The sequence below is a fragment of the Oncorhynchus nerka genome, linkage group LG14, assembly GCF_034236695.1.
Source record: "Oncorhynchus nerka isolate Pitt River linkage group LG14, Oner_Uvic_2.0, whole genome shotgun sequence".
NCBI lineage: Eukaryota > Metazoa > Chordata > Actinopteri > Salmoniformes > Salmonidae > Oncorhynchus > Oncorhynchus nerka.
The window spans coordinates 21,088,970-21,101,958 of NC_088409.1; the positions used below are offsets into that span (position 1 = coordinate 21,088,970).

Genomic DNA, 12,989 nt, shown 5'->3' on the forward strand with positions numbered 1-12,989 from the left:
CAATGTTTAAACTTTTATTGTCCCCTAATATTCATTATATATTTTTTTCTACTATTGACCTACCATTTTATTAATGTTATTTCTATTATTTATTTGTATTATTTACTACTATTTTATATTATTCTTCATTATTTTATTATAATATACACCAAGTATACCATACATTAGGAACACCTTCCTACTATTGAGTTGCACCCCCCTTTTGCCCTCAAAACAGCCTCAATTCGTCAGGGCATGGATTCTACAAGGTGTCGAAAGCGTTCTACAGGGATGCTGGCCCATGTTGACTCCAATGCTTCCCACAGTTGTGTCAAGTTGGCTAGATGTCCTTTGGGTTGTGGACCATTCTTGATACACAGGAAACTGTTGAGCATGAAAAACCTAGCAGCGCTGCAGTTCTTCACACTAAAAACCGGTGCACCTGGCACCGGTGCACCTGACCACATTCAAAGGCACTTATCTTTTGTCTTGCCCAAGCGCACTCTGAATGGCACACATACAAAATCCATGTCTCAATTATCTCAAGGCTTAAAAATCCTTCTTTAACCTGTCTCCTCCCCTTCATCTACACTGATTGAAGTGGAATTAACAGGTGACATTAATAAGGGATCATAGCTTTCACCTGGATTCACAGACAAGAGAGCGAGATACAGAGACACAAAGAGAAAGAGACAGAGCGGGTGGGAAGAGGGAGGGAGCGACAGAACGGTAGGGGGAGAGCGACAAAACGGTAGGGGGAGAGCGACAGAACGGGAGGGAAGGACAGAACGGGAGGGGAGGGCGACAGAACGGGAGGGGAGGGCGACAGAACGGGAGGGCGACAGAACAGGAGCGGGACAGAATGGGAGGGGGAGCGGGACAGAACGGGGGGAAAGAGAGAGCGGGAGAGACAGAGCGGAAGGGGGAGCGGAACGGGAGAGGGAGGGAGCGACAGAACGGTAGGGGGAGAGCGACAGAACGGGAGGGGGGAGAGCGACAGAGCGGGAGGGGAGAGCGACAGAGCGGGAGGGGGAGAGCGACAGAGCGGGAGGGGGGAGCGGAACGGGGGGAGAGGGAGGGAGCGACAGAACGGTAGGGGAGAGCGACAGAACGGGAGGGGAGAGCGACAGAGCGGGAGGGGGAGAGCGACAGAGCGGGAGGGGGAGAGCGACAGAGCGGGAGGGGGAGAGGGACAGAGCGGGAGGGAGCGACTGAAGCGACAGAGCGTGAGGGGGAGAGCGACAGAGCGGGAGAGCGACAGAGCGGGAGAGCGACAGAGCGGGAGGGGGAGAGCGACAGAGCGGGAGGGGAGAGCGACAGAGCGGCAGGGGAGAGCGACAGAGCGGGAGGGGAAAGCGACAGAGCGGGAGGGGAGAGCGACAGAGCGGCAGGGGAGAGCGACAGAGCGGGAGGGGAAAGCGACAGAGCGGGAGGGGGAGAGCGACAGAGCGTGAGGGGGAGAGCAACAGAGCGGGAGGGGGGAGAGCGACAGAACGGGAGGGGAGGGCGACAGAACGGGAGGGGAGGGCGACAGAACGGGAGGGCGACAGAACAGGAGAGGGACAGAATGGGAGGGGAGAGCGACAGAACGGGAGGAAAGAGAGAGCGGGAGAGACAGAGCGGAAGGGGGAGCGGAACGGGGAGAGGGAGGGAGCGACAGAACGGTAGGGGGAGAGCGACAGAGCGGGAGGGGGAGCGACAGAGCGGGAGGGGGAGAGCGACAGAGCGGGAGGGAGCGACAGAGCGGGAGAGCGACAGAGCGGGAGGGGAGAGCGACAGAGCGGGAGGGGAAAGCGACAGAGCGGGAGAGCGACAGAGCGGGAGGGGAGGGGGAGAGCGACAGAGCGGGAGGGGGAGAGCGACAGAGCGGGAGGGAGAGAGGGAGAGCGACAGAGCGGGAGGGGGAGAGCGACAGAGCGGGGAGGGGGAGGGGGAGCGACAGAGCGGGGAGGGGAGAGCGACAGAGCGGGGAGGGGGAGAGCGACAGAGCGGGAGGGGGAGAGCGACAGAGCAGGAGAGGGAAGCGACAGAGCGGGGAGGGGAAAGCGACAGAGCGGGAGGGGAGAGCGACAGAGCGGGAGGGGAGAGCGACAGAGCAGGGGGGGAGAGCAGAGCAGGAGGGGAGAGCGACAGAGCAGGAGGGGAGAGGGAGAGCGACAAAGTAGGAGGGGGAGAGCGACAGAGCGGGAGAGCGACAGAGCGGGAGGGGAGAGCGACAAAGCGGGAGGGAGAGCGACAGAGCAGGAGGGAGAGAGGGGAGAGCGACTGAGCGGGAGGGAGAGAGACAGAGCGGGAGGGGGAAAGTGACAGAGCGGGAGGGGGAGCGGAACGGGGGAGAGGGAGGGAGCGACAGAACGGTAGGGGAGAGCGACAGAGCGGGAGGGGGAGCGACAGAGCGGGAGGGGAGAGCGACAGAGCGGGAGGGGAGAGCGACAGAGCGGGAGAGAGCGACAGAGCGGGAGGGGAAGCGACAGAGCGACAGAGGGAGAGCGACAGAGCGGGAGGGCGACAGAGTGGGAGGGGAGAGCGACAGAGCGGGAGGGGGAGAGCGACAGAGCGGGAGGGAGAGAGACAGAGCGGGAGGGAAAGAGACAGAGCGACTGAGCGGGGAGAGGGAGAGAGACAGAGCGGGAGGAGGAGAGCGACAGAGCGGGAGGGAGAGGGAGAGCGACAGAGCAGGAGGGGAGAGGGAGAGCGACAGAGCGGGAGGGGAAAGCGACAGAGCGGGAGGGGAGAGCGACAGAGCGGCATGGGGAGAGCGACAGAGCGGGAGGGGGAGAGCGACAGAGCAGGAGGGGGAGAGCGACAGAGCAGGAGGGGGAGAGGGAGAGCGACAAAGCAGGAGGGGGAGAGCGACAGAGCGGGGAGAGCGACAGAGCGGGGAGGGGGAGAGCGACAGAGCGGGAGCGGGGGGAGAGCGACAGAGCGGGAGGGGAGAGCGACAGAGCGGGAGGGGAGAGACAGAGCGGGAGGGGGGGACAGAGCGGGAGAGCGGGCGGGGGGAGAGCGACAAGCGGGAGGGGAGAGCGACAGAGCAGGAGGAGGGGGAGCGACAGAGCGGGAGGGAGAGCGACAGACAGAGGGGAGCGGAACGGAAAGTGACAGAGCGGGGGGAGAGCGACAGAGCGGGAGGGGAGCGACAGAGGAAGGGGGAGAGCGGAGCGGGGGGGAGAGACAAGGGGAGGGGAGAGCGACAGAACGGGAGGGGGAGCGACGACGAGGGGAGCGGGAGAGCGGGAGGGGAAAGCGACAGAGCGGGAGGGGGAGAGCGACAGAGCGGGAGGGGGAGAGCGACAGAGCGGGAGGGGGAGAGCGACAGAGCGGGAGGGAGAGCGACAGAGCGGAGGGAGAGCGACAGAGCGGGGAGGAGGGGAGACAGAGCGGGGGGAGGGAGCGGGAGGGGAGCGACAGAGCGGGAGGGGAGAGCGACAGAAGCGGGAGGGGGAGAGCGACAGAGCGGGAGGGGAGAGCGACAGAGCGGCAGAATGGGAGGGGAGCAGGGGAGAGCGACAGAGCGGGAGGGGAGAGCGACAGAGGGGAGGGAAGGCAGGGGAGAGCGACAGAGAGGGACAGCGGGAGGGGGAGCGACAGAGCGGGGAGGGGGGGAAGGGAGCGACAGAGCGGGGAAGAGCGACAGAGCGGGGGAGAGCGACAGAGCGCGGAGAGGGAGAGCGACAAGGGGAGAGCGGGAGGGGGAGAGCGACAGAAGCGGGAGGGGGGGACAGAGCGGGAGGGAGGGCGACAGAACGGGAGGGGGAGAGAGCGGGAGGGGGAGAGAATGGGAGCAGGAGGGGGGGGAGAGCGACAGAGCGGGAGGAGAGGGAGAGCGACAGAGCGGGAGGGGAGAGACAGAGCGGGAGGGGCCGGAAGCGACAGAAGCATGGGGAGAGAGCGGGAGGGGGAGCGACAGAACGGTAGGGGGAGAGCGACAGAGCGGGAGAGGGAGAGCGACAGAGCGGGAGGGGGAGCGACAGAGCGGGAGGAGAGCGACAGAGCGGGAGGGGAGAGCGACAGAGCGGGAGGGGGAGAAAGCGACAGAGGGGGAGAGCGACAGAGCAGGAGGGAAGCGACAGAGCGGGAGGGGGAGAGGGAGAGCGACAGAGCGGGAGGGGAGAGCGACAGAGCGGAGGGGAGAGCGACAGAGCGGGAGCGGAGAGCGGATGGGGGAGAGCGACAGAGCGGGAGGGAGAGAGACAGAGCAGGGGGAGGGGAGAGCGACAAAGCGGGGGGAGGGAGAGCGACAGAGCGGGAGGGGAGAGCGACAGAGCGGGGGACAGAGAGGAGGGGGAGAGCGACAGAGCAGGGGGAGCGACAGAGCGGGAGGGAGAGCGACAGAGCAGGGGGAGGGGAGAGGGAGGAGCGACAGAGCGGGAGGGAAAGGACAGAGCGGGAGGGGGAGCGACAGACGGTAGGGGAGAGCGACAGAGCGGGGGAGGGGAGAGCGACAGAGCGGGAGGAGGGGAGAGCGACAGAGCGGGAGGGGGAGAGCGACGACAGAGCAGTGGGAGGGGGAGGGCGGGAGAGGGAGAGCGACAGAGCGGGAAAGCAGGGAGAGCGACAGAGCGGGAGGGAGAGACAGAGCGGGCGGGGGGAGAGCGACAGAGCGGGGGGGAGGAGAGCGACAGAGCGGGAGCAGGAGAGGGGAGGGAGAGCGACAGAGCAGGAGGGGGAGAGCGACAGAGCAGGAGGGGAGAGGGAGAGCGACAGAGCGGGAGGGGAGAGCGACAGAGCGGGAGGGGAAAGCGACAGAGCGGGGGGGGAGAGCGACAGAGCGGAGGGGGGAGAGCAGAGCGGGAGGGGGAGAGCGACAGAGCAGGAGGGGAGAGCGACAGAGCGGGAGGAGGAGAGAGGGAGAGCGACAAAGCAGGAGGGGGAGAGCGACAGAGCGGGAGAGCGACAGAGCGGGAGGGGGAGAGCGAGAGCGGGAGTGGGGGAGAGAGGAGAGCGACTGAGCAGGGAGCGGGAGGGGGAGAGCGACAGAGCGGGAGGGGGAGAGCGACAGAGCGGGACAGAGGGGAGAGCGACAGAGTGGGAAAGCGGGAGGGAGAGCGACAGAGCAGGAGGGAGAGAGGGAGAGCGACTGAGCGGGAGGGAGAGAGACAGAGCGGGAGGGGGAAAGTGACAGAGCGGGAGGGGGAGCGGAACGGGAGAGAGCGGGACAGAACGGTAGGGGAGAGCGACAGAACGGGAGGGGGGAGCGACAGAGCGGGAGAGCGACAGAGCGGGAGGGGGAGAGCGACAGAGCGGGGGGGGAGAGCGACAGAGCGGGAGGGGAAAGCGACAGAGCGGGAGAGCGACAGAGCGGGAGGGGGAGAGCGACAGAGTGGGAGGGGAGAGCGACAGCGGGCGGGGGGAGGAGAGCGACAGAGCGGGAGGGAGAGAGGGAGAGCGACAGAGCGGGAGGGGGAGAGAGACAGAGCGACTGAGCGGGAGCGGGGAGAGAGACAGAGCGGGAGGGGGAGAGCGACAGAGTGGGAGGGGAGAGCGACAGAGCGGGAGGGGAGGGGAGAGCGACAGAGCGGGAGGGAGGGGGAGGGAGAGCGACAGAGCATGAGGGGAGAGCGACAGAGCGGGAGAGCGACAGAGCGGGAGGGGGAGAGCGACAGAGCGGGAGGGGGGAGAGACAGAGCGGGAGGGGGAGAGCGACAGAGCAGGAGGGGGAGAGGGAGAGCGACAAAGCAGGAGGGGAGAGCGACAGAGCGGGAGAGCGACAGAGCGGGAGGGGGAGAGCGACAGAGCGGGAGGGGGAGGGGAGAGACAGAGCGGGAGGGGGAGAGACAGAGCGGGAGGAGAGCGACAGAGCGGGAGGGGGAGAGACAGAGCGGGAGGGGGAGAGCGACAGAGCGGGAGGGGGAGAGCGACAAAGCGGGAGGGAAAGCGACAGAGTGGGAGGGAGAGAGGGAGAGCGACTGAGCGGGAGGGAGAGAGAGAGCGGGAGGGGGGGAAAGCGACAGAGCGGGAGGGGAGAGCGACAGAGCGACAGAGCGGGAGGGAGAGCGACAGAGTGGGAGGGAGAGCGACAGAGTGGGGGAGGGAGAGCGACTGAGCGGGAGGGAGAGAGACAGAGCGGGAGGGGGAAAGCGACAGAGCGTGAGGGGGAGAGCGACAGAGCGGGAGGGGGAGAGCGACAGAGCGGTAGGGGGAGAGCGACAGAGCGGGAGGAGGAGAGCGACAGAGCGGGAGGGGGAGAGCGACAGAGCGAGCCAGAAAAAGGGAGAGTGCGAGAGAAAAAAAGACAGAAAACGAGAGAGACAGAGACTGTATTGAGAGATAAAATAAACACATCACAGATTTTAACAACCATTTCCCCGAAAACATAACTGAGTGACCACAAATAACCAACCACCTAACATCATTACCTGATCTCCTAGCTGATGAGAAGAGGCGGCAATAAACAGGTCATAAAGACTAATGGAAGCCCTTAAATGATTTATTCAGACTCTCACATTGGGGAGCCATGTGAGGTGAACGCTGTTCTGTAACGTTGGATTGTATAATGGCTATGCATAGAGAGAAAGAGGCCGGCCAGTACCTGTTTGGAGAGAGAGAGACAGGCCAGTACCTGTTTGGAGTGAGAGAGGCAGGCCAGTACCTGTTTGGAGTGAGAGAGGCAGAACAGTACCTGTTTGGAGTGAGAGAGGCAGAACAGTACCTGTTTGGAGTGAGAGAGGCAGGCCAGTACCTGTTTGGAGTGAGAGAGGCAGGCCAGTACCTGTTTGGAGTGAGAGAGGCAGGCCAGTACCTGTTTGGAGTGAGAGAGGCAGGCCAGTACCTGTTTGGAGTGAGAGAGGCAGGCCAGTACCTGTTTGGAGTGAGAGTGAGAGAGACTTGAGTTTGAGTTGATTTTATTTTTACAGGGACAGTGCACATCGAGTTGAGATTATTTTATTTTTACAGGGACAGTGCACATTAATCAACGTTTCAGTAAAAGTGCCAGTTTTAGCCAGCCGGCTAATTTTCAACCGCAGTCCCAGGGTAGGTTATTAAAAACAATTGTCTATTGACAATCATTGAGCAGTGAGCACACGCAGAGCAACATAGGACAAGCAAGACATAGCATACACAGAGCAACATAGAACAAAACGCAACAAGACAAAATCCATAAAAACAACAGTGTTTCCACACCTCACAAACTAAAGACAACAGACAACATGGAAAGCGGCAATACACAGCTAGGGATTATGTTCACAAATCTGATTGACCTTTAGCCGTGTTTTCATGGTTTTTTTGGAAGTGTGATCAGTTGGTGCAGTTGTGTGTCTGATGGCAGTGTATTCCAGACATGAGAAGCTCTCACAGAGAAAGCAGACTGACTAAAGGTGCTTTCCCTTAAGGGAACTATACAGTCACCTCTCAGACCTTGTGGATCTGCTGCCATATGTTTGGGTTTTCTGTTTAACAAAAGTACTGAGTGGAGGGGGAGCCAGGCCGTTTAGGATCGTGAACACAAGACATGCGTCGGTATATTGCACAAGACTTTCCCAACTCAGGAGCTCATGCTTTCTGAGGATGTAACAGTGATGATGGCTATTGGGCTTCCTATCAAGCACTTTGAGAGCCTGTTTGTAGACAGACTGAATAGGTTTTAATGTTGTACAGCAAGCTTGGGCCCAACTAGTCAAGCAGTATGTTAAGTGGGGGAGTATCATAGATTTGAAGTACAGTTTTGCTACCTCTGTAGTCAAACAATTTAGTATAAATCGGAAATGAGCTAGGTTGAATTTGGTTATTTGAATGACCTTTTTCCCATGTTTTTTTAAAGAGAGATTGGAATGATGCCACACTGACACACTGAGTTCTGCCTTCAAGGTAGAATTTCATCCATCAAGGCATCGGGGGAAAAGTTGAACTTGGACAATTTTGTGATGAGAACCTCATGGTTAACAGTATCAAAAGCCTTCCTTAGGTCCAGAAATACAGCCCCAACAACAACCATCTTGGACTTCACATTTTCCAGAAGAAAACAGTTGGCCGTTTCTGTGGAGTGTTTTGCTCTGAAGCCAAACTGCATGGAGTGTAATGTGAAGGGGGTTTTGTAGAGGTGGGCAATCAGTTGTTCTGCTACACACTTCTCAACAACCTTTGACACCTCAGGTAGTATACTAATGGGCCTGTAGTTACATCAGCAGGGTCACCTGATTTAAAGATGGCCGTTATTATGGCCGACTTCCATAGCCTTGGAAACACCCCCTGACCAATAGATGTGTTGGTGACCTTAGTAATGGGGCCAATGAGTGACTCTTTGTAGTTTTTAAGAAAGGTAGAGTCCATCCCAAACACATCTTTGGCTTTAGAGTTCTTTAGTGAGCTAATCACCTTATTCACCTCTGACTCAGAAACCTCCCTTATGATGAAGACAGGTTGAGCGTCATTCACTAACACTGAGCCCAATAAACCAATGGAGGGGTTCTGTGTCAGTACCCTGACAGAGTCAATAAAGTAGGAATTGAAGGCTATTGGTATTTTGACTGCATCCTGTGTTAGATTGTTATTCACCATGATTTCTAGTCTTTTTGCAGTGTACTATGGTCTGATAACTTTTTTCAATTCTCCCAGATAAATGTACAATTTCCCTTTGCTTCACCAGTTATGTTAATAAAAAGTTTTGCCTTGGCCTGTCTGATTTCTTTCATCACCTTATTTCTCAACATGGTAACTACGTCTGTCATGCTATAATTTAGATTTTAGTGCTGTTTTTAAGAGCATAATCTCGTTCTTTCATCAATTTCCAGATTTCTCCATTTAGCCAAGGAAGAGTGCTCTTTTGGCCAGGTTTGGATTTGATTTTCTTTAGGAAACCATTTATTGTAGTCTGGATTGTGTTTTTTCACCTGACTATCAGCTTCCACATCTGTATAGGACAAGAGATCATTCCAGTTAATTCCATTTTCAAAATAATTTAATTCACTCTTAGGTATTCTTAGTTGATCCGGCTTTCTAACAGTAGAGAGGTTAAACCTGTTCTTAGAAAGCTTTCTGACTATAAGTGTCAGATTATGATCAGATAGCCCAGTAACCATATTGAATGATTTAGTCACTCTCTCTGGTTTATTACTGGACACCAAATCAATCTGTGTTTTAGAGCAACAAGTCACCCTGGTTGGCCCTTTAACTAGCTGTGTAAGGTCAAAGGTATTAGTGATCCGTTTGAGGGTTTTCCTACAAGACTTGTCTTCATAATTAATATTAAAATCTCCCATTAAGATGACCTCTTTCCCAAAATCACATTCCCTAAGCATGTTATTAAACTGATCAAAAACACACTTTTGGTGGAAGGTGGCCAAAACATTCCAATAAGGGTAAAAGACAGTTGGGGAGACAGTGTAACGTTCAGGCCAATACATTCTAGTTTATTATCTAGAATGTTTACTATCCCTCCTCTTCCTTTAATCCTGTCTCTCCTGAAAACATTGTAGCCAGGCACAATCAAAGCAGCATATGGAGAGTTTTTATGGAGCCATGTCTCTGAAAGGCAGAGGAAGTCAAGGTTGGAGTCTGTGAAAAGATGTTGAATTTGATCACTTTTTGGAATGACACTAGGAATGTTCAAATACTCCCCTAGTAGTCCCTTGGTCTTAGCTCGTGGGTACCAGATGACTCGAGAGTGATTGACACATTGAAAAAAGTAAAATTCTCATGTGTTTTCTGACGGCTGGGTTTAAGCTGTTTTGAATCGGGGCAGTTCGGTAGTGCAATTAACTATCCGTCCCACCTGCACTGGATGCGGGGAACTGATTAAAACAGCTTGCGTACCAGAAGCAGAGTCCGGGATCACATATAGCGACTTGGAAGAGTCAAATTCCATCTTGGAGCCGGGTGAGTCGAGAGAAACCATGGGACCATAGCACTCACCCACTTCCACAGCGGCGACGATCAGTGGACGAGGCCATCCACTGCTTTCCACTCTGGTGAGTATTGCTGGCTCGGTGATGTTAGGCCCAGGATTGAGTTGCACATCCCCGAAGAGCAGGAGGGTAATGAACAGGTAGTTTAAAAGTTTCCGATAAATGTTAGACTTGTGTTTGTTACGCCTAAGTGGTTCAGGGGAATAGGGAGCGAGGTAGACTTGGTCATTATTCAGAACATTATGGTATGCTGTGTGCTGTTCGCTCCCGTGGAACGGTGAACCAATGTGTTTGGTGTTGATATTCTCAAGCAGTCATCCCAGCAAGGACGCACTGAGATTTCAGTAGAGCAGCTACATAACTGACAATCATGGCAATGTACTGGAGATAAAACACATAATTGCGCTTTAAATCTTTGCATGAGTTACTTAGCTGGGGTCGGCGTACACCTGATGTTTTAGATAAAATAACAGCATCTGTAGGAGAAGCTTTATTTTGATGTATTACACTTATATTTTCTTGAATGTTGAATATTGATATTCCTGTAGTTTGAATTTGGCGCTCTGCAATTTCACTGGATGTTGTCAAATCGAACCCACTAAAGGGATTGGCGCGTGAAGGGATCACTAAGAGGTTAACAGCTTCTACTCCCAAGCCATAAGACGGCTGAACAATTCATCAAATGGCCACCCGGACTATATACATTGACCCCCACCCCTTTGTTTTCACCCTGCTGCTACTCGCTGTTTATTATCTATGCATAGTCACTTTACAAATGACCTTGACTAACCTGTATCCCCGCACATTGATTCGGCACCTCGTTATTGTTATGTCATTTTTTACATTTTACTTACTGTTACTTTTTTCTTCTCCATAATTTTCTCTCACACATTAGTTTATTGAGTAAATATTTTCTTAACTCTATTTCTTGAACTGCATTGTTGGTTAAAGGGGTTGTAAGGAAACATTTTACGGTCCACCATACACCTGTTGTATTCAGCGCATGTGACTTTGAAATGTTGATTTGTTTGGTGTGTGAGCGAGAGGCAGGCCAGTACCTGTTTGCAGTGTGAGCTAGAGAGGCGGGCCAGTACCTGTTTGGCATTGAGGAAGAGGAAGGTCTTGCTAGTGAAAAGTTCTTTACGTTCTGGCCTCTCTGTCAGGTCCACCTCATCCTTATTCAGACTGGGCTCGTCTATCTCTGGAAAGAAACTATTAACACATACAAACAGTCCTTCAATAACGTTGAAGGGATAGTGTGAGATTTGGGCAATTAAAAAAAAAACAATTTCATCAATTTCAGAATAAGGCTGTAACATAACAAAATGTGGAAATGCACTGTAGGTCTATAAAATGAGGCCTGGATGAAGTGGCAGCTATTATATTTTGTGGTTTGGAGGTGAGCAGCAGCCTTGTGTGTGGTGTCTCTTAGTACCTCTCAGCTTTTGGAGGTGGTTGTTTCTGTTGCAGGGCTTTGGTGAGCTCAATGAAAAACTCCTGCTTGACTATGGGCCGACAGCACAGCAACGCACAGATAGTCTGCATGGGGAGAGATCACATTCTGTATGTACAGATGAATTCACACACACACACACACACACACACACACACACACACACACACACACACACACACAGTTTGTGGTCATGTGCTGACCTTGATGGTGACTTTAACAGTGGGCATGACCAGGTGAGTGCAGTCCTGTGTCCAGGTGTTGGTCAGCCGGCCACCCAGAAGATGCAGGGTCTGAGACAGAGAGACCTTCCCTTCATTATCAACACAGGACGAGCACACCACCACAGTTACCTGCTGCACACTGGAGAGAGAGAGAGAGACATTTCAAAATATAGATCTCTAATTCATTTCCATCAAAATTCTTATCATTGCATAAATGTGGGTGCACACCTGAATTTGCTGTGAAAGACCCCAAATGTCACTCTGTCCCCTGCCGTCAGGCTGCGAGGGGAGTCTCCTGACAGACGCTCCTCGTTAACAAACGTGCCATACTTAGAACTGTCCTTCAGGGTCAGGGCCTGGCACACAACACATTAACAGTCGGTTGGTTACATCTACTTTATGAAAAACTGTCTTAACCAAACAATACAAGACTTGGATTTTGATAACCCATAAAAACAAGTGTCTCCTTATGTTACACATGCACAACATTAGGCAAAAAACCCAGCTCTGTCTACAAGACAAGATTCATGCTGGCTAGTTACACCTTCTACTGCAAGGGAGAAATGACAGCATTTGATGGACTAGGGACAGAATGTAGGCCTGCTCACATTCTGCCTATATATTTTTCAGTTAAGTATTTAGGAGTTGTAGGGTAGTGCTCTGGTTAAGCGGGTGTGTTGGGTTTGTGTATGTGATTAAAAATACAGTTATTACTAATAAAGAATATCCCCCCCGTCTCTCTCACCTGATCTGTAGCAGTGAGGTGAGCATGAGCCCGGCTGATGGACTGGTCATTGGGCAGGATGACCTCACAGTTCTTACGGCCCACCACATACTCCTTCTCTGGCAGGAGGTAGTGGGTGACACCTGGGACAGGATATGTCATGAGATTGAATCATAAGAAAAGTAACGGTCTTATTCAAAACAACTGGAGGATGATTAAGGACTTAATCATCATATGTTATGCGTTAGATATAAGATTACCAACTGCAACAGTGTAGGACTGCACGTTAGCTTGCTAGCCAGGTGTTGGATGTATTGTGTCATAGCAATAATACTAGCTAGCTAATTAGATGGCTAGCTATCCAAAAACGTGTAATAGTTACTGTAATAGGTTTGATTCTCATCTTCTAAGCGCGTATTCTGATACTCCAAAGTACACTGAGAAACATAGCTAGCTAACATCTAGAACGAGCTGTCAAATGTAGCTAGCTAATGTTGTTAGCTGGTGGGTTGGTCATCCGCTATGGCTAAGATAGCTAACGTTACTGTAGCTAACTAGAGCTGGGCAAAACAAAAGTTACCTCCGGATTCTAAAGGGTTCAGTGTCCACATGTTATAATACACTACGAGCTATGGAACGAACCCCCGAACATGTGCTCTTCTCTGTCAATAACTAGCTAGGTATACATCTACAAATAGTAAAATATCTAATGCGAGTTGCGTACAGTCAGCGCGAAAGTCCACATCAACTTCCTTTCAAAATAA

General features: G+C 53.8%; 1 protein-coding gene across 1 annotated transcript in view; it reads right to left on the reverse strand.

Annotated features, from left to right (window-relative positions):
* Positions 1-12,989, reverse strand: part of nbn (nibrin) — a 21,684-nt gene extending 8,695 nt beyond the window's left edge. Inside the window, exons 1-6 of the mRNA XM_065027746.1 lie at positions 12,806-12,989; positions 12,247-12,368; positions 11,730-11,857; positions 11,481-11,640; positions 11,260-11,363; positions 10,919-11,036 (exon numbers count right to left, since the gene is read on the reverse strand). Of these exons, the coding sequence (XP_064883818.1) occupies positions 10,919-11,036; positions 11,260-11,363; positions 11,481-11,640; positions 11,730-11,857; positions 12,247-12,368; positions 12,806-12,836 (663 nt within the window). The 5' untranslated portion in view covers positions 12,837-12,989. The remainder of the gene's footprint in view (positions 1-10,918; positions 11,037-11,259; positions 11,364-11,480; positions 11,641-11,729; positions 11,858-12,246; positions 12,369-12,805) is intronic.